General features: G+C 38.9%; 1 protein-coding gene across 1 annotated transcript in view; it reads left to right on the top strand.

Annotated features, from left to right (window-relative positions):
- Window positions 1–163: 163 nt before the first annotated feature.
- rab27b (RAB27B, member RAS oncogene family) overlaps window positions 164–22,277 on the top strand; it is a 106,651-nt gene continuing 84,537 nt past the window's right edge. Inside the window, exon 1 of the mRNA XM_041872382.1 lies at window positions 164–431. Within this exon, the coding sequence (XP_041728316.1) occupies window positions 430–431 (2 nt within the window). The 5' untranslated portion in view covers window positions 164–429. The remainder of the gene's footprint in view (window positions 432–22,277) is intronic.

The following is a 22,277-nucleotide window of genomic DNA, read 5'->3' as shown; positions in this document are numbered from 1 at the left end:
ATTCTCGGTGTGTTTAATGGTTAAGAGTGTAGAGTGGGACCAGTGGATGGGACAGTTAACCTGTTGAATGTGAAGCGACAGCGCAAGAGACCCATCCGCACTAGGACCGTGTTGGATCTCCCACTCTTCTAGAGAGTGGCTGTGTGTTCACTGTTCACGACGGACAAGTCAGCCATCCTCACAAGGAAGCGAATAAGCACCATGCAGATCAAATAGTTTGCGAAAGGCACGTTGAAATATTTCTGACATGGATCCATGAACATTCGTTCTCGCAAACAGTCGACGGCATTGTTGTGCTGAAATGAAACGTTATGTTGTCGTGGTACTTGCTTTACCCAGGTTGTGAAGATGGATCGCTTCAGTGGTAAAGAAACGTCGGCTAGGCAGCAGACACCTGCAAACAAGATTTGAGTCGCAAGCAGTGTTATAATGTAAGTGCAAACGCTAGAATTTTACGTTATTACATTGTTCGTTACATTGTTACCATAAGTGTGCTTCAAGATACATTGTTTGAAATGAACATTTTGCTACATTGCTGTCACGTTTTGCGCTGATGAGTCATCACTAACCTCGACGTAGACTGTGAGTCACACTCTTCCAACCCAGCCCACTGATGGCAGCCTGTGGAAAAAACAGCTGCATCTTTACCGACAACTGCACCTTGCAAAAACAATGCATTGCAAAAATATGTAGCTTATAAAAAAAAAAAAATGTGTATAGAAAAAAGGGTTATTCATTTGCATGTCTGTCTGTCTGTCTCGCGCTGTGTGTGTACATTGCAGAAAACTAAAAAATCGTTTTTTTTTTCCTTCTGTCATACCTCTCTCCCTGTTTCATAATACATTAACAAAGGATAACCCATTTTAGGCTAGGGATAATACTGATAATCCAAAAAGCTCTTAATCCAATCAGTTTATGTTGGCCCGCGATAAGTGTCACTTATTGGGAGAGTTACAGGAATATTACATTGGAGAAAACACTCCCCAAATCTCTAAACCTTCTGCAGTTTGTTTTGAGTGATGTCTAATCTTTAATTAATTCGTGAGTGAAATTACATCCTTTCCTGTTTTAAATGAATGTCAGTGCCTGCAAGAGGTCCTGTTCTCCCCTCAGGTTCTGACATGTAGAATATAATTTTAGACGCTCAATTATATTTTGCCAATTAGTCATCTCACTCCTGTCCTATGATAAGCGATAGCTCCGGTAATCATCCTTCTCTGACCGTCGGTCTGTCCCAAGTGGCACCCTATTTCCTACATAGTGCACTACTTTTTGACCAGAGCGTGCCATTTGGGATCACAGTCGGTGTCGTCAGGTAAAAATGTCAAGTTGTTCCTATGAATCACTGAACAAACACAGTCTCAGGGAGCTTGTAGTCTTTCCTGCCTTATTGGTTCCGGTTGTTTCATATCGCTAACACATCCACTGTTGACTCAACAATGGGTTGTGATTACAAAGCATTAATAGATCAAATATAGTTTTTTATAAAGGCCCAGTTCAGTTGTTGTTCACCTGTCAACATGATTTACAGTAGGACTCTAGTGTGTATGTTTACACTAACATCATGGGCCCGAAACCCTTTTTTTCAATGTATTTTCCTAAAAGGACATACCCAAATCTAACTGCCTGTAGCTCAGGACCTGAAGCAAGGATGTGCATATTCTTGATATCATTTGAAAGGAAACACTTTGAAGTTTGTGGAAATGTGCCAGAGACAACAGGGGGTCAAACTGTAGAACCCAGTTCCTACATTTGAATATAAAAAATGATTTTATCAAACAAAACTATGCTACATTTTTATCTCTGGGACCCTCGGGATGACAAATCAGAGCAAGATAACTGAATGTAAGTACATTATTTACCTTCAGAGGTGAATGTACCAAACCAGTTGCCATGACAAAAGTGTTTTGTTGTTGTGCACTATCCTCAAACAATAGCATGGTATTTTTTTAGCTGTAATAGCTACTGTACATTGGACACTGCAGTTAGAGTAACAAGAATATAAGCTTTCTGCCCCTATAAGACATGTCTATGTCCCGGAAAGTAGGCTGTTTACGAAGCCATTCTAGTCACATATCGCATATAGAGCAGGTATAGGGACGCCGATCCTGTAGTTAAGATTCACACGGAACTCGTATTTTACGTATCTCAAGTTAAGATTTGGCACTAAATTATTTTACACTTCAGCTATTAGTCAACAAACTGTCAAAATAATAGAGAGTGATACTATTTGACAGATGTGACATACAATACAGTAACAGGGATGACAGAACAGTAACAGGGAGGACAGTACAGTAACAGGGAGGACAGTACAGTAACAGGGAGGACAGTACAGTAACAGGGAGGACAGTACAGTAACAGGGAGGACAGTACAGTAACAGGGAGGACAGTACAGTAACAGGGAGGACAATACATTAACAGGGAGGACAGTACAGGAACAGGGATTACAGAACAGTAACAGGGAGGACAGTACAGTAACAGGGAGTACAGTACAGCACCTCTCTACTCACTCCTCTCCCCTCTACTCTTTACTCTCCCCTTTACTCTCCCCTTTACTCTCCCCTCTCTACTCTCCCCTTTACTCTCCCCTTTACTCTCCCCTTTACTCTCCCCTTTACTCTCCCCTTTACTCTCCCCTCTCTACTCTCCCCTTTACTCTCCCCTTTACTCTCCCCTCTCTACTCTCCCCTTTACTCTCCCCTCTCTACTCTCCCCTTTACTCTCCCTTTACTCTCCCCTTTACTCTCCCCTTTACTCTCCCCTCTCTACTCTCCCCTCTCTACTCTCCCCTTTACTCTCCCCTCTCTACTCTCCCCTTTACTCTCCCCTCTCTACTCTCCCCTCTCTACTCTCCCCTTTACTCTCCCCTCTCTACTCTCCCCTTTACTCTCCCCTCTCTACTCTCCCCTCTCTACTCTCCCCTTTACTCTCCCCTCTCTACTCTCCCCTTTACTCTCCCCTCTCTACTCTCCCCTTTACTCTCCCCTTTACTCTCCCCTCTCTACTCTCCCCTCTCTACTCTCCCCTCTCTACTCTCTCCTCTCCCCTCTCCCCTTTACTCTCCCTCTCTACTCTCCCCTCTCTACTCTCCCCTTTACTCTCCCCTCTCTACTCTCCCCTTTACTCTCCCCTTTACTCTCCCCTCTCTACTCTCCCCTCTCTACTCTCTCCTCTCCCCTCTACTCTTTACTCTCCCCTCTCTCCTCTCCCCTCTACTCTTTACTCTCCCCTCTCTACTCTCCCCTTTACTCTCTACTCTAAACTCTCCCCTCTCTACTTTTCCCCCTCTACTCTCCCCTTTACTCTCTACTCTCTACTCTCCCCTCTCTGCTTTTCCCTCTCTATTCTTTATTCTCCCCGCTCTACTCTATACTCTCCCCTCTCCCCTGCTTTGCTTCATCCACGATTGATGTCAAATGTGGAGGAGGGTGTTTGTTTCCCTGGAGAAGGTTAGGAGGACTGAGGAGTATCCCCTTTGTGTTTCTCCTAGGACAGGACTCAGGAGTGTTTGTGTTGTGAAGAAGGATAGGAAAGGACTCAGGAGTGTTGTCTTGGTCCAGCTACTGTTTAGCCTACTGTACAGGGAGCTGTTAAGAGGCAGGGAGGCAGTCAGCCGAGCGAGGGGATGCAGCAGAGGCAGGAGGAACCGAGCGAGGGCAGCAGAGGCAGGAGGAACCGAGCGAGGGCAACAGAGGGGGAGGGAGGAACCGAGCGAGGGCAAGAGAGGGGGAGGGAGGAACCGAGCGAGGGAAGCGGGTGGGGGAGGGAGGAACCGAGTGAGGGGAGTTAAAAAAAGTGGGGAAGTTATTTTATACTAATAATTGCTTAGAGAAAGAGATTTAGTAATACAAAAACATTCTTAAAAAGGTAGGGGTCAAAATTGATTACATTGAGAGGGATCTTAGACCATTCCTCCATACAGAATCTGCACTAATGGACTGCCCTCTTCAATTCAAACCACAGGTTTTGAATGGGTTTCATGTCCGAAGACTGAGATGACCATTGCAAAATGTTGATTGTGTGTCCAATTAACCATTTATTTGTGGATTTTGATGTGTGGTTGGGGTTACGGACTTGCTGAAAGATCCACTTGTGGCCAAGTTTCAGCCTCCTGGCAGATGCAAACAGGTTTTTGGCTGAAATGTCCTTGTACTGGGTAAAGTTCATGATGCGGTTGACCTTATCTAGGGCGTTGCCAAAGAGCTCTCTAGTCGGCAGGTAGCTAAATGGTTAAGAGCGTTGTGCCAGTAACCGAAAGGTCGATGGTTCTAATCCCCGAGCTGACTAGGTGAAATATCTGTCGATGTGCCCTTGAGCAAGGCACTTGCTAATTGCTCCTGTAAGTTGCTCTGGATAAGAGAGTCTGCTAAATGACTAAAATGTAAAATGTAGTCAGATGAGAGAGACTTATTTCTCACTTCACATTTCTCCAGTATAGGTTCCTTATCGTAATGAACAATATCAGCAAAATGCCTCCTGTCTATGTAATCATGACTCATAGATTAGATCATTTCTGTCTATCTCCTCCTACTCTGTATTGTTGATGTGTTTTTTCTATAGCTTGGAGGAGGATTTCATTAAACAGGAATAGAGTGTAGTGCTGTTTATAAAACATTGCGGGAGTAGTGGAAGAAAGCCCAGAGAGTTCGGATGCAACCTAGAGATGTTTATTTAAATAGATACTATGGGATTTTGGCAATGAGGCCCCATATCTACTTCCCCAGAGTCAATACCCATAGACATCCAGTCATTGCGCTAATGCTAGTTAGCGTTGGCTCGCGAAACTACCTGTAACTTCTTTCATACTGGATACAGAGACATAAAAATGGTATCTACAAGTTCATCTGAGTCTTAAGAAGTAGGAGTTAACCCTGAAGTATCCCCTTTAACACAGAACCGAGCTGTTTAGGAGTTAACCCCGAAGTATCCCCTTTAACACCGAACCTAGCCGCATTCCAAGGGTTGCGGGTTGCGCTGTCTCTGCTCGTTTGGTAACAACAGCTCTGACCCAGTGCATTACTGCTAGAAAATACGTTTCCATAGAGATGTCATGTTGAGTTGAATTGTGCTGGCAGTAATCAGGTAAATGTCATTTTGGCTGGAGGCTGGACCACAGGGTATCCTTCGTCATGCTCCATCTGAATGTTGCTGATGACCTGATTGGTAGCTGGGTCATGTTCACTAGGAACGAAACGGAAGCAAAGGAGCCAAAACGGGGAGGGTCTACCTGTACAACTTGTACAATACGAAACTCTTGTTTTTATTTTCTGTTGCAAAAAACGTTTTGCTACACTGTGCACTAACGAATACGACCCCGGCGAACTGCAGGGGTTGTTGGCTGTCTGTTCGCCTCCTTCTTTCTCCTGTAGTGACTCCATTGGGTTTTCTTTCCTTGTCCCAAATGGCACCCTATTCCCTATATAGTGCACTACTGTTGACCAGCCCCTATGCCCTGGTCAAAAGTAGAACGCTGTATAAGAAATGGGTGCCATTTTGGACGCACGCTGATGCTTCTTGTGACCCGGATGTCTGGATATGGAATGGCTTCAAACAAGACAGAGGTGTCTCCTTCACCTACCACAGAGATAATGATCAACTAATGAAACCATCACCTACAGTTGAAGTTGGAAGTTTACATACACCTTAGCCAAATACATTTAAACTCAGTTTTTCACAATTCCTGACATTTAATCATAGTAAAAATTCCCTGTTTTAGGTCAGTTAGGATCACCACTTTATTTTAAGAATGTGAAATGTCAGAATAATAGTAGAGAGAATGATTTATTTCAGCTTTTATTTCCCAGTGGGTCGGAAGTTTACATACACTCAATTAGTATTTGGTAGCATTGCCTTTTTAAATTGTTTAACTTGGGTCAAACGTTTCGGGTAGCCTTCCATAAGCTTCCCACAATAAATTGGGTGAATTTTGGCCCATTCCTCCTGACAGAGCTGGTGTAACTGAGTCAGGATTGTAGGCCTCCTTGCTCGCACACGCTTTTTCAGTTCTGCCCACACATTTTCTATAGGATTGAGGTCAGGGCTTTGTGATGGTCACTCCAATACCTTGACTTTGTTGTCCTTAAGCCATTTTGCCGCAACTTTGGAAGTATGCTTGGGGTCATTGTCCATTTGGAAGACTATTTGCGACCAAGCTTTAACTTCCTGACTGATGTCTTGAGATGTTGCTTCAATATATCCACATAATTTTCCTTCTTCATGATGCCATCTGTTTTGTGAAGTGCACCAGTCCCTCCTGCAGCAAAGCACCCCCACAGCATGATGCTGCCACCCCCGGGCTTCACGGTTGGGATGGTGTTCTTCTGCTTGCAAGCACCCCCTTTTTCCTCCAAACATAACGATGGTCATTATAGCCAAACAGTTCTATTTTTGTTAAATCAGACCAGAGGACATTTCTCCAAAATGTACGATCTTTGTCCCCATGTGCAGTTGCAAACAGTAGTCTGGCTTTTTTATGGCAGTTTTGGAGCAGTTGCTTCTTCCTTGCTGAGCAGCCTTTCAGGTTAAGTCCATATAGGACTTGTTTTACTGTGGATATAGATACTTTTGTACCTGTTTCCTCCAGCATCTTCACAAGGTCCTTTGCTGTTGTTTTGGAATTGATTTGCACTTTTCGCACCAAAGTACGTTCATCTCTAGGAGACAGAACGCGTCGCCTTCCTGAACGGTATGACGGCTGCGTGGTCCCATGGTGTTTATACTTGTGTACTATTGTTTGTACAGATGAACGTGGTACCTTCAGGCGTTTGGAAATTGCTCCCAAGGATGAACCAGACTTGTGGAGGTCTACAATTTGTTTTCTGAGGTCTTGGCTGATTTCTTTTGATTTTCCCATGATGTCAAGCAAAGAGGCACTGAGTTTGAAGGTAGGCCTTGAAATACATCCACAGGTACACCTCCAATTGACTCAAATTATGTAAATTAGTCTAGCAGAAGCTTCTAAAGCCATGACATCATTTTCAAAGTAGATGTCCTAACCGACTTGCCAAAACTATAGTTTGTTAACAAGACATTTGTGGAGTAGTTGAAAAACTAGTTTTAATGACTCCAACCTAAGTGTATGTAAACTTCCAACTTCAACTGTACGTACCCCAGAGATAATGATCAACTAATGAAACCAGTGGTGGCAGATGAGTTAACTCATCCTTCCTGTACCTCCCTGAACACTGTCTGTCTGCTAGCCTGGAGGCCAGTGCTTCATGCATTTTTAACTGTTCAGGAATATCCTCTCTCGCTCTCTCGCTCGCTCTCTCTCTCGTTCTCACTCTCTATTACTCAGTCCTGTGGGCCTGATACAGTATGTAGGAATATTTCATCATTTTTCATCCTCGGTCGGCTGCCATGGAGGATTTAGCCACTGGTGATATGGTCTACAGTTAAGTTGCTCCTTTATATCAGCTAGATCTACAGTTAAGGTCCTTTTTATCAGCTAGATCTACAGTTAAGGTCCTCCTTTATATCAGCTAGATCTACAGTTAAGGTCCTTTCTATCAGCTAGATCTACAGTTAAGTTGCTCCTTTATATCAGCTAGATCTACAGTTAAGTTGCTCCTTTATATCAGCTAGATCTACAGTTAAAGTCCTTTATATCAGCTAGATCTACAGTTAAAGTCCTCCTTTATATCAGCTAGATCTACAGTTAAGTTGCTCCTTTATATCAGCTAGATCTACAGTTAAGGTCCTCCTTTATATCAGCTAGATCTACAGTTAAAGTCCTCCTTTATATCAGCTAGATCTACAGTTAAGTTGCTCCTTTATATCAGCTAGATCTACAGTTAAGGTCCTCCTTTATATCAGCTTAATCTACAGTTAAGGTCCTCCTTTATATCAGCTAGATCTACAGTTAAAGTCCTCCTTTATATCAGCTAGATCTACAGTTAAGGTCCTCCTTTGTATCAGCTATATCTACAGTTAAAGTCCTCCTTTATGTCAGCTAGATCTACAGTTAAGGCCCTTTATATCAGCTAGATCTACAGTTAAGGTCCTCCTTTATATCAGCTAGATCTACAGTTAAGGTCCTCCTTTATATCAGCTAGATCTACAGTTAAGGTCCTCCTTTATATCAGCTTGATCTACAGTTAAGGTCCTCCTTTATATCAGCTAGATCTACAGTTAAGTTGCTCCTTTATATCAGCTAGATCTACAGTTAAAGTCCTCCTTTATATCAGCTAGATCTACAGTTAAGTTGCTCCTTTATATCAGCTAGATCTACAGTTAAGGTCCTCCTTTATATCAGCTAGATCTACAGTTAAAGTCCTCCTTTATATCAGCTAGATCTACAGTTAAGGTCCTCCTTTGTATCAGCTATATCTACAGTTAAAGTCCTCCTTTATATCAGCTAGATCTACAGTTAAGGTCCTTTATATCAGCTAGATCTACAGTTAAGGTCCTCCTTTATATCAGCTAGATCTACAGTTAAAGTCCTTTATATCAGCTAGATCTACAGTTAAGGTCCTCCTTTATATCAACTAGATCTACAGTTAAGGTCCTCCTTTATATCAGCTTGATCTACAGTTAAGGTCTTCCTTTATATCAGCTAGATCTACAGTTAAAGTCCTCCTTTATATCAGCTAGATCTACAGTTAAGGTCCTCCTTTATATCAGCTAGATCTACAGTTACGGTCCTCCTTTATATCAGCTAGATCTACAGTTAAAGTCATCCTTGATATCAGCTAGATCTACAATTAAAGTCCTCCTTTATATCAGCTAGATCTACAGTTAAGGACCTCCTTTATATCAGCTAGATCTACAGTTAAGGTCCTCCTTTATATCAGCTAGATCTACAGTTAAGGTCCTCCTTTATATCAGCTAGATCTACAGTTAAGTTGCTCCTTTATATCAGCTAGATCTACAGTTAAAGTCCTCCTTTATATCAGCTAGATCTACAGTTAAGTTGCTCCTTTATATCAGCTAGATCTACAGTTAAAGTCCTCCTTTATATCAGCTAGATCTACAGGTAAAGTCCTCCTTTATATCAGCTAGATCTACAGTTAAAGTCCTCCTTTATATCAGCTAGATCTACAGTTAAGGTCCTCCTTTATATCAGCTAGATCTACAGTTAAAGTCCTTTATATCAGCTAGATCTACAGTTAAGGTCCTCCTTTATATCAGCTTGATCTACAGTTAAGGTCCTCCTTTATATCAGCTAGATCTACAGTTAAGGTCCTCCTTTATATCAGCTAGATCTACAGTTAAGGTCCTCCTTTATATCAGCTAGATCTACAGTTAAGGTCCTCATTTATATCAGCTAGATCTACAGTTAAGGTCCTCCTTTATATCAGCTAGATCTACAGTTAAGGTCCTTTATATCAGCTAGATCTACAGTTAAGGTCCTCCCTTTATATCAGCTAGATCTACAGTTAAAGTCCTTTATATCAGCTAGATCTACAGATAAGGTCCTCCTTTATATCAGCTTGATCTACAGTTAAGGTCCTCCTTTATATCAGCTAGAACTACAGTTAAAGTCCTCCTTTATATCAGCTAGATCTACAGTTAAAGTCCTCCTTTATATCAGCTAGATCTACAGTTAAGGTCCTCCTTTATATCAGCTAGATCTACAGTTAAGGTCCTCCTTTATATCAGCTAGATCTACAGTTAAGGTCCTCCTTTATATCAGCTAGATCTACAGTTAAGGTCCTCCTTTATATCAGCTAGATCTACAGTTAAGGTCCTTTATATCAGCTAGATCTACAGTTAAGGTCCTCCTTTATATCAGCTAGATCTACAGTTAAAGTCCTTTATATCAGCTAGATCTACAATTAAAGTCCTCCTTTATATCAGCTAGATCTACAGTTAAGGTCCTCCTTTATATCAACTAGATCTACAGTTAATGTCCTCCTTTATATCAGCTAGATCTACAGTTAAAGTCCTTTATATCAGCTAGATCTACAGTTAAGGTCCTCCTTTATATCAGCTTGATCTACAGTTAAGGTCCTCCTTTATATCAGCTAGATCTACAGTTAAAGTCCTCCTTTATATCAGCTAGATCTACAGTTAAGGTCCTCCTTTATATCAGCTAGATCTACAGTTAAGGTCCTCCTTTATATCAGCTAGATCTACAGTTAAGGTCCTCCTTTATATCAGCTAGATCTACAGTTAAGGTCCTCCTTTATATCAGCTAGATCTACAGTTAAAGTCCTCCTTTATATCAGCTAGATCTACAGGTAAAGTCCTCCTTTATATCAGCTAGATCTACAGTTAAAGTCCTCCTTTATATCAGCTAGATCTACAGGTAAAGTCCTCCTTTATATCAGCTAGATCTACAGTTAAAGTCCTCCTTTATATCAGCTAGATCTACAGTTAAGGTCCTCCTTTATATCAGCTAGATCTACAGTTAAAGTCCTTTATATCAGCTAGATCTACAGTTAAGGTCCTCCTTTATATCAGCTTGATCTACAGTTAAGGTCCTCCTTTATATCAGCTAGATCTACAGTTAAGGTCCTCCTTTATATCAGCTAGATCTACAGTTAAGGTCCTCCTTTATATCAGCTAGATCTACAGTTAAGGTCCTCATTTATATCAGCTAGATCTACAGTTAAGGTCCTCCTTTATATCAGCTAGATCTACAGTTAAGGTCCTTTATATCAGCTAGATCTACAGTTAAGGTCCTCCTTTATATCAGCTAGATCTACAGTTAAAGTCCTTTATATCAGCTAGATCTACAGATAAGGTCCTCCTTTATATCAGCTTGATCTACAGTTAAGGTCCTCCTTTATATCAGCTAGAACTACAGTTAAAGTCCTCCTTTATATCAGCTAGATCTACAGTTAAAGTCCTCCTTTATATCAGCTAGATCTACAGTTAAGGTCCTCCTTTATATCAGCTAGATCTACAGTTAAGGTCCTCCTTTATATCAGCTAGATCTACAGTTAAGGTCCTCCTTTATATCAGCTAGATCTACAGTTAAGGTCCTCCTTTATATCAGCTAGATCTACAGTTAAGGTCCTTTATATCAGCTAGATCTACAGTTAAGGTCCTCCTTTATATCAGCTAGATCTACAGTTAAAGTCCTTTATATCAGCTAGATCTACAGATAAGGTCCTCCTTTATATCAGCTTGATCTACAGTTAAGGTCCTCCTTTATATCAGCTAGATCTACAGTTAAGGTCCTCCTTTATATCAGCTAGATCTACAATCAAAGTCCTCCTTTATATCAGCTAGATCTACAGTTAAGGACCTCCTTTATATCAGCTAGATCTACAGTTAAGGTCCTCCTTTATATCAGCTAGATCTACAGTTAAGGTCCTCCTTTATATCAGCTAGATCTACAGTTAAAGTCCTCCTTTATATCAGCTAGATCTACAGTTAAGGTCCTCCTTTATATCAGCTAGATCTACAGTTAAGGTCCTCCTTTATATCAGCTAGATCTACAGTTAAGGTCCTCCTTTATATCAGCTAGATCTACAGTTAAAGTACTCCTTTATATCAGCTATATCTACAGGTAAAGTCCTCCTTTATATCAGCTAGATCTACAGTTAAAGTCCTCCTTTATATCAGCTAGATCTACAGTTAAGGTCCTCCTTTATATCAGCTAGATCTACAGTTAAAGTCCTTTATATCAGCTAGATCTACAGTTAAGGTCCTCCTTTATATCAGCTTGATCTACAGTTAAGGTCCTCCTTTATATCAGCTAGATCTACAGTTAAGGTCCTCCTTTATATCAGATAGATCTACAGTTAAGGTCCTCCTTTCTATCAGCTAGATCTACAGTTAAAGTCCTCCTTTATATCAGCTAAATCTACAGTTAAAGTCCTCCTTTATATCAGCTAGATCTACAGTTAAAGTCCTCCTTTATATCAGGTAGATCTACAGTTAAGGTCCTTTATATCAGCTAGATCTACAGTTAAGGTCCTCCTTTATATCAGCTAGATCTACAGTTAAAGTCCTTTATATCAGCTAGATCTACAGATAAGGTCCTCCTTTATATCAGCTTGATCTACAGTTAAGGTCCTCCCTTTATATCAGCTAGATCTACAGTTAAAGTCCTCCTTTATATCAGCTAGATCTACAGATAAGGTCCTCCTTTATATCAGCTAGATCTACAGATAAGGTCCTCCTTTATATCAGCTAGATCTACAGTTAAGGTCCTCCTTTATATCAGCTAGATCTACAGTTAAAGTCCTCCTTTATATCAGCTAGATCTACAATTAAAGTCCTCCTTTATATCAGCTAGATCTACAATTAAAGTCCTCCTTTATATCAGCTAGATCTACAGTTAAGGTCCTCCTTTATATCAGCTAGATCTACAGTTAAGGTCCTCCTTTATATCGGCTAGATCTACAGTTAAAGTCCTCCTTTATATCAGCTAGATCTACAGTTAAGGTCCTCCTTTATATCAGCTAGATCTACAGTTAAAGTCCTCCTTTATATCAGCTAGATCTACAGGTAAAGTTCTCCCTTTATATCAGCTAGATCTACAGTTAAAGTCCTCCCTTTATATCAGCTAGATCTACAGTTAAGGTCCTCCTTTATATCAGCTTGATCTACAGTTAAGGTCCTCCTTTATATCAGCTATATCTACAGGTAAAGTCCTCCTTTATATCAGCTAGATCTACAGTTAAAGTCCTCCTTTATTTCAGCTAGATCTACAGTTAAGGTCCTCCTTTGTATCAGCTATATCTACAATTAAAGTCCTTTATATCAGCTAGATCTACAGTTAAGGTCCTCCTTTATATCAGCTTGATCTACAGTTAAGGTCCTCCTTTATATCAGCTTGATCTACAGTTATGGTCCTCCTTTATATCAGCTAGATCTACATTTAAGGTCCTCCTTTATATCAGCTAGATCTACAGTTAAAGTCCTCCTTTATATCAGCTAGATCTACAGTTAAAGTCCTCCTTTATATCAGCTAGATCTACAGTTAAAGTCCTCCTTTATATCAGCTAGATCTACAGTTAAGGTCCTCCTTTATATCAGCTAGATCTACAGTTAAAGTCCTCCTTTATATCAGCTAGATCTACAGGTAAAGTTCTCCCTTTATATCAGCTAGATCTACAGTTAAAGTCCTCCTTTATATCAGCTAGATCTACAGTTAAGGTCCTCCCTTTATATCAGCTAGATCTACAGTTAAGGTCCTCCTTTATATCAGCTAGATCTACAGTTAAAGTCCTTTATATCAGCTAGATCTACAGTTAAGGTCCTCCTTTATATCAGCTAGATCTACAGTTAAAGTCCTCCTTCATATCAGCTAGATCTACAGTTAAGGTCCTCCTTTATATCAGCTAGATCTACAGTTAAATTCCTCCTTTATATCAGCTAGATCTACAGTTAAAGTCCTTCTTTATATCAGCTAGATCTACAGTTAAAGTCCTCCTTCATATCAGCTAGATCTACAGTTAAGGTCCTCCTTTATATCAGCTAGATCTACATTTAAAGTCCTCCCTTATATCAGCTAGATCTACAGTTAAAGTCCTCCTTTATATCAGCTAGATCTACAGGTAAAGTCCTCCTTCATATCAGCTAGATCTACAGTTAAAGTCCTCCTTTATATCAGCTAGATCTACAGTTAAAGTCCTCCTTTATATCAGCTAAATCTACAGTTAAAGTCCTCCTTTATATCAGCTAGATCTACAGTTAAAGTCCTCCTTTATATCAGGTAGATCTACAGTTAAGGTCCTTTATATCAGCTAGATCTACAGTTAAGGTCCTCCTTTATATCAGCTAGATCTACAGTTAAAGTCCTTTATATCAGCTAGATCTACAGATAAGGTCCTCCTTTATATCAGCTTGATCTACAGTTAAGGTCCTCCTTTATATCAGCTAGATCTACAGTTAAAGTCCTCCTTTATATCAGCTAGATCTACAGATAAGGTCCTCCTTTATATCAGCTAGATCTACAGATAAGGTCCTCCTTTATATCAGCTAGATCTACAGTTAAGGTCCTCCTTTATATCAGCTAGATATACAGTTAAAGTCCTCCTTTATATCAGCTAGATCTACAATTAAAGTCCTCCTTTATATCAGCTAGATCTACAATTAAAGTCCTCCTTTATATCAGCTAGATCTACAGTTAAGGTCCTCCTTTATATCAGCTAGATCTACAGTTAAGGTCCTCCTTTATATCAGCTAGATCTACAGTTAAAGTCCTCCTTTATATCAGCTAGATCTACAGTTAAGGTCCTCCTTTATATCAGCTAGATCTACAGTTAAAGTCCTCCTTTATATCAGCTAGATCTACAGGTAAAGTTCTCCCTTTATATCAGCTAGATCTACAGTTAAAGTCCTCCTTTATATCAGCTAGATCTACAGTTAAGGTCCTCCTTTATATCAGCTTGATCTACAGTTAAGGTCCTCCCTTTATATCAGCTATATCTACAGGTAAAGTCCTCCTTTATATCAGCTAGATCTACAGTTAAAGTCCTCCTTTATTTCAGCTAGATCTACAGTTAAGGTCCTCCTTTGTATCAGCTATATCTACAGTTAAAGTCCTTTATATCAGCTAGATCTACAGTTAAGGTCCTCCCTTTATATCAGCTTGATCTACAGTTAAGGTCCTCCTTTATATCAGCTTGATCTACAGTTAAGGTCCTCCTTTATATCAGCTAGATCTACATTTAAGGTCCTCCTTTATATCAGCTAGATCTACAGTTAAAGTCCTCCCTTTATATCAGCTAGATCTACAGTTAAAGTCCTCCTTTATATCAGCTAGATCTACAGTTAAAGTCCTCCTTTATATCAGCTAGATCTACAGTTAAGGTCCTCCTTTATATCAGCTAGATCTACAGTTAAAGTCCTCCTTTATATCAGCTAGATCTACAGTTAAGGTCCTCCTTTATATCAGCTAGATCTACAGTTAAGGTCCTCCTTTATATCAGCTAGATCTACAGTTAAAGTCCTTTATATCAGCTAGATCTACAGTTAAGGTCCTCCTTTATATCAGCTAGATCTACAGTTAAAGTCCTCCTTCATATCAGCTAGATCTACATTCAAAGTCCTTTGTATCTGCTAGATCTACAGTTAAAGTCGTCCTTTATATCAGCTAGATCTACATTTAAAGTCCTCCCTTATATCAGCTAGATCTACAGTTAAAGTCCTCCTTTATATCAGCTAGATCTACAGTTAAGGTCCTCCTTTATATCAGCTAGATCTACAGTTAAAGTCCTCCTTTATATCAGCTAAATCTACAGTTAAAGTCCTCCTTTATATCAGCTAGATCTACAGTTAATGTCCTCCTTTATATCAGGTAGATCTACAGTTAAGGTCCTTTATATCAGCTAGATCTACAGTTAAGGTCCTCCTTTATATCAGCTAGATCTACAGTTAAAGTCCTTTATATCAGCTAGATCTACAGATAAGGTCCTCCTTTATATCAGCTTGATCTACAGTTAAGGTCCTCCTTTATATCAGCTAGATCTACAATTAAAGTCCTCCTTTATATCAGCTAGATCTACAGATAAGGTCCTCCTTTATATCAGCTAGATCTACAGATAAGGTCCTCCTTTATATCAGCTAGATCTACAGTTAAGGTCCTCCTTTATATCAGCTAGATATACAGTTAAAGTCCTCCTTTATATCAGCTAGATCTACAATTAAAGTCCTCCTTTATATCAGCTAGATCTACAATTAAAGTCCTCCTTTATATCAGCTAGATCTACAGTTAAGGTCCTCCTTTATATCAGCTAGATCTACAGTTAAGGTCCTCCTTTATATCAGCTAGATCTACAGTTAAAGTCCTCCTTTATATCAGCTAGATCTACAGTTAAGGTCCTCCTTTATATCAGCTAGATCTACAGTTAAAGTCCTCCTTTATATCAGCTAGATCTACAGGTAAAGTTCTCCTTTATATCAGCTAGATCTACAGTTAAAGTCCTCCCTTTATATCAGCTAGATCTACAGTTAAGGTCCTCCCTTTATATCAGCTTGATCTACAGTTAAGGTCCTCCTTTATATCAGCTATATCTACAGGTAAAGTCCTCCTTTATATCAGCTAGATCTACAGTTAAAGTCCTCCTTTATTTCAGCTAGATCTACAGTTAAGGTCCTCCTTTGTATCAGCTATATCTACAGTTAAAGTCCTTTATATCAGCTAGATCTACAGTTAAGGTCCTCCCTTTATATCAGCTTGATCTACAGTTAAGGTCCTCCTTTATATCAGCTTGATCTACAGTTAAGGTCCTCCTTTATATCAGCTAGATCTACATTTAAGGTCCTCCTTTATATCAGCTAGATCTACAGTTAAAGTCCTCCTTTATATCAGCTAGATCTACAGTTAAAGTCCTCCTTTATATCAGCTAGATCTACAGTTAAAGTCCTCCTTTATATCAGCTAGATCTACAGTTAAAGTCCTCCTTTATATCAGCTAGATCTACAGTTAAGGTCCTCCTTTATATCAGCTAGATCTACAGTTAAAGTCCTTTATATCAGCTAGATCTACAGTTAAGGTCCTCCTTTATATCAGCTAGATCTACAGTTAAAGTCCTCCTTCATATCAGCTAGATCTACATTCAAAGTCCTTTGTATCTGCTAGATCTACAGTTAAAGTCCTCCTTTATATCAGCTAGATCTACATTTAAAGTCCTCCCTTATATCAGCTAGATCTACAGTTAAAGTCCTCCTTTATATCAGCTAGATCTACAGTTAAGGTCCTCCTTTATATCAGCTAGATCTACAGTTAAAGTCCTCCTTTATATCAGCTAGATCTACAGGTAAAGTTCTCCTTTATATCAGCTAGATCTACAGTTAAAGTCCTCCTTTATATCAGCTAGATCTACAGTTAAGGTCCTCCTTTATATCAGCTTGATCTACAGTTAAGGTCCTCCTTTATATCAGCTATATCTACAGGTAAAGTCCTCCCTTTTATATCAGCTAGATCTACAGTTAAAGTCCTCCTTTATTTCAGCTAGATCTACAGTTAAGGTCCTCCTTTGTATCAGCTATATCTACAGTTAAAGTCCTTTATATCAGCTAGATCTACAGTTAAGGTCCTCCTTTATATCAGCTTGATCTACAGTTAAGGTCCTCCTTTATATCAGCTTGATCTACAGTTAAGGTCCTCCTTTATATCAGCTAGATCTACATTTAAGGTCCTCCTTTATATCAGCTAGATCTACAGTTAAAGTCCTCCTTTATATCAGCTAGATCTACAGTTAAAGTCCTCCTTTATATCAGCTAGATCTACAGTTAAAGTCCTCCTTTATATCAGCTAGATCTACAGTTAAGGTCCTCTTTTATATCAGCTAGATCTACAGTTAAAGTCCTCCTTTATATCAGCTAGATCTACAGTTAAGGTCCTCCTTTATATCAGCTAGATCTACAGTTAAAGTCCTTTATATCAGCTAGATCTACAGTTAAGGTCCTCCTTTATATCAGCTAGATCTACAGTTAAAGTCCTCCTTCATATCAGCTAGATCTACAGTTAAGGTCCTCCTTTATATCAGCTAGATCTACAGTTAAATTCCTCCTTTATATCAGCTAGATCTACAGTTAAAGTCCTTCTTTATATCAGCTAGATCTACAGTTAAAGTCCTCCTTCATATCAGCTAGATCTACAGTTAAGGTCCTCCTTTATATCAGCTAGATCTACATTCAAAGTCCTTTGTATCTGCTAGATCTACAGTTAAAGTCCTCCTTTATATCAGCTAGATCTACATTTAAAGTCCTCCCTTATATCAGCTAGATCTACAGTTAAAGTCCTCTCCTTTATATCAGCTAGATCTACAGTTAAAGTCCTCCTTCATATCAGCTAGATCTACAGTTAAAGTCCTCCTTTATATCAGCTAGATCTACAGTTAAAGTCCTCCTTTATATCAGCTAGATCTACAGATAAGGTCCTCCCTTTATATCAGCTAGATCTACAGATAAGGTCCTCCTTTATATCAGCTAGATCTACAGTTAAGGTCCTTCTTTATATCAGCTAGATCTACAGTTAAAGTCCTCCTTTATATCAGCTAGATCTACAATTAAAGTCCTCCTTTATATCAGCTAGATCTACAATTAAAGTCCTCCTTTATATCAGCTAGATCTACAGTTAAGGTCCTCCTTTATATCAGCTAGATCTACAGTTAAGGTCCTCCTTTATATCAGCTAGATCTACAGTTAAAGTCCTCCTTTATATCAGCTAGATCTACAGTTAAGGTCCTCCTTTATATCAGCTAGATCTACAGTTAAAGTCCTCCTTTATATCAGCTAGATCTACAGGTAAAGTTCTCCTTTATATCAGCTAGATCTACAGTTAAAGTCCTCCTTTATATCAGCTAGATCTACAGTTAAGGTCCTCCTTTATATCAGCTTGATCTACAGTTAAGGTCCTCCTTTATATCAGCTATATCTACAGGTAAAGTCCTCCTTTATATCAGCTAGATCTACAGTTAAAGTCCTCCTTTATTTCAGCTAGATCTACAGTTAAGGTCCTCCTTTGTATCAGTTATATCTACAGTTAAAGTCCTTTATATCAGCTAGATCTACAGTTAAGGTCCTCCTTTATATCAGCTTGATCTACAGTTAAGGTCCTCCTTTATATCAGCTTGATCTACAGTTAAGGTCCTCCCTTTATATCAGCTAGATCTACATTTAAGGTCCTCCTTTATATCAGCTAGATCTACAGTTAAAGTCCTCCTTTATATCAGCTAGATCTACAGTTAAAGTCCTCCCTTTATATCAGCTAGATCTACAGTTAAAGTCCTCCTTTATATCAGCTAGATCTACAGTTAAGGTCCTCCTTTATATCAGCTAGATCTACAGTTAAAGTCCTCCTTTATATCAGCTAGATCTACAGTTAAGGTCCTCCTTTATATCAGCTAGATCTACAGTTAAGGTCCTCCTTTATATCAGCTAGATCTACAGTTAAAGTCCTTTATATCAGCTAGATCTACAGTTAAGGTCCTCCTTTATATCAGCTAGATCTACAGTTAAAGTCTTCCTTCATATCAGCTAGATCTACAGTTAAGGTCCTCCTTTATATCAGCTAGATCTACAGTTAAATTCCTCCTTTATATCAGCTAGATCTACAGTTAAAGTCCTTCTTTATATCAGCTAGATCTACAGTTAAAGTCCTCCTTCATATCAGCTAGATCTACAGTTAAGGTCCTCCTTTATATCAGCTAGATCTACATTCAAAGTCCTTTGTATCTGCTAGATCTACAGTTAAAGTCCTCCTTTATATCAGCTAGATCTACATTTAAAGTCCTCCCTTATATCAGCTAGATCTACAGTTAAAGTCCTCCCTTTATATCAGCTAGATCTACAGTTAAAGTCCTCCTTTCATATCAGCTAGATCTACAGTTAAAGTCCTCCTTTATATCAGCTAGATCTACAGTTAAAGTCCTCCTTTATATCAGCTAGATCTACAGATAAGGTCCTCCTTTATATCAGCTAGATCTACAGATAAGGTCCTCCTTTATATCAGCTAGATCTACAGTTAAGGTCCTCCTTTATATCAGCTAGATCTACAGTTAAAGTCCTCCTTTATATCAGCTAGATCTACAGTTAAAGTCCTCCTTTATATCAGCTAGATCTACAATTAAAGTCCTCCTTTATATCAGCTAGATCTACAGTTAAGGTCCTCCTTTATATCAGCTAGATCTACAGTTAAGGTCCTCCTTTATATCAGCTAGATCTACAGTTAAAGTCCTCCTTTATATCAGCTAGATCTACAGTTAAGGTCCTCCTTTATATCAGCTAGATCTACAGTTAAAGTCCTCCTTTATATCAGCTAGATCTACAGTTAAATTCCTCCTTTATATCAGCTAGATCTACAGTTAAAGTCCTTCTTTATATCAGCTAGATCTACAGTTAAAGTCCTCCTTCATATCAGCTAGATCTACAGTTAAGGTCCTCCTTTATATCAGCTAGATCTACATTCAAAGTCCTTTGTATCTGCTAGATCTACAGTTAAAGTCCTCCTTTATATCAGCTAGATCTACAGTTAAGGTCCTCCTTTATATCAGCTAGATCTACAGTTAAAGTCCTCCTTTATATCAGCTAGATCTACAGTTAAGGTCCTCCTTTATATCAGCTAGATCTGCAGTTAAAGTCCTCCTTTATATCAGCTAGATCTACAGTTAAAGTCCTCCTTTATATCAGCTAGATCTACAGTTAATGTCCTCCTTTATATCAGCTAGATCTACAGTTAAGGTCCTTTTATATCAGCTAGATCTACAGTTAAGGTCCTCCTTTATATCAGCTAGATCTACAGTTAAAGTCCTTTATATCAGCTAGATCTACAGATAAGGTCCTCCTTTATATCAGCTTGATCTACAGTTAAGGTCCTCCCTTTATATCAGCTAGATCTACAATTAAAGTCCTCCTTTATATCAGCTAGATCTACAGATAAGGTCCTCCTTTTATATCAGCTAGATCTACAGATAAGGTCCTCCTTTATATCAGCTAGATCTACAGTTAAGGTCCTCCTTTATATCAGCTAGATATACAGTTAAAGTCCTCCTTTATATCAGCTAGATCTACAATTAAAGTCCTCCTTTATATCAGCTAGATCTACAATTAAAGTCCTCCTTTATATCAGCTAGATCTACAGTTAAGGTCCTCCTTTATATCAGCTAGATCTACAGTTAAGGTCCTCCCTTTATATCAGCTAGATCTACAGTTAAAGTCCTCCTTTATATCAGCTAGATCTACAGTTAAGGTCCTCCCTTTATATCAGCTAGATCTACAGTTAAAGTCCTCCTTTATATCAGCTAGATCTACAGGTAAAGTTCTCCTTTATATCAGCTAGATCTACAGTTAAAGTCCTCCTTTATATCAGCTAGATCTACAGTTAAGGTCCTCCTTTATATCAGCTTGATCTACAGTTAAGGTCCTCCTTTATATCAGCTATATCTACAGGTAAAGTCCTCCTTTATATCAGCTAGATCTACAGTTAAAGTCCTCCTTTATTTCAGCTAGATCTACAGTTAAGGTCCTCCTTTGTATCAGCTATATCTACAGTTAAAGTCCTTTATATCAGCTAGATCTACAGTTAAGGTCCTCCTTTATATCAGCTTGATCTACAGTTAAGGTCCTCCTTTATATCAGCTTGATCTACAGTTAAGGTCCTCCTTTATATCAGCTAGATCTACATTTAAGGTCCTCCTTTATATCAGCTAGATCTACAGTTAAAGTCCTCCTTTATATCAGCTAGATCTACAGTTAAAGTCCTCCTTTATATCAGCTAGATCTACAGTTAAAGTCCTCCTTTATATCAGCTAGATCTACAGTTAAAGTCCTCCCTTTATATCAGCTAGATCTACAGTTAAGGCTCCTCCTTTATATCAGCTAGATCTACAGTTAAAGTCCTTTATATCAGCTAGATCTACAGTTAAGGTCCTCCTTTATATCAGCTAGATCTACAGTTAAAGTCCTCCTTCATATCAGCTAGATCTACATTCAAAGTCCTTTGTATCTGCTAGATCTACAGTTAAAGTCCTCCTTTATATCAGCTAGATCTACATTTAAAGTCCTCCCTTATATCAGCTAGATCTACAGTTAAAGTCCTCCTTTATATCAGCTAGATCTACAGTTAAGGTCCTCCCTTTATATCAGCTAGATCTACAGTTAAAGTCCTCCTTTATATCAGCTAGATCTACAGTTAAAGTTCTCCTTTATATCAGCTAGATCTACAGTTAAAGTCCTCCTTTATATCAGCTAGATCTACAGTTAAGGTCCTCCTTTATATCAGCTTGATCTACAGTTAAGGTCCTCCTTTATATCAGCTATATCTACAGGTAAAGTCCTCCTTTATATCAGCTAGATCTACAGTTAAAGTCCTCCTTTATTTCAGCTAGATCTACAGTTAAGGTCCTCCTTTGTATCAGCTATATCTACAGTTAAAGTCCTTTATATCAGCTAGATCTACAGTTAAGGTCCTCCTTTATATCAGCTTGATCTACAGTTAAGGTCCTCCCTTTATATCAGCTTGATCTACAGTTAAGGTCCTCCTTTATATCAGCTAGATCTACATTTAAGGTCCTCCTTTATATCAGCTAGATCTACAGTTAAAGTCCTCCCTTTATATCAGCTAGATCTACAGTTAAAGTCCTCCTTTATATCAGCTAGATCTACAGTTAAAGTCCTCCTTTATATCAGCTAGATCTACAGTTAAGGTCCTCTTTTATATCAGCTAGATCTACAGTTAAAGTCCTCCTTTATATCAGCTAGATCTACAGTTAAGGTCCTCCTTTATATCAGCTAGATCTACAGTTAAAGTCCTTTATATCAGCTAGATCTACAGTTAAGGTCCTCCTTTATATCAGCTAGATCTACAGTTAAAGTCCTCCTTCATATCAGCTAGATCTACAGTTAAGGTCCTCCTTTATATCAGCTAGATC

This window comes from Coregonus clupeaformis, unplaced genomic scaffold, assembly GCF_020615455.1.
Source record: "Coregonus clupeaformis isolate EN_2021a unplaced genomic scaffold, ASM2061545v1 scaf0289, whole genome shotgun sequence".
In the NCBI taxonomy this organism is placed as follows: Eukaryota; Metazoa; Chordata; class Actinopteri; order Salmoniformes; family Salmonidae; genus Coregonus; species Coregonus clupeaformis.
Note: the sequence above shows the minus strand (reverse complement) of the source record. Positions and strands in the feature narration are given on the sequence as shown.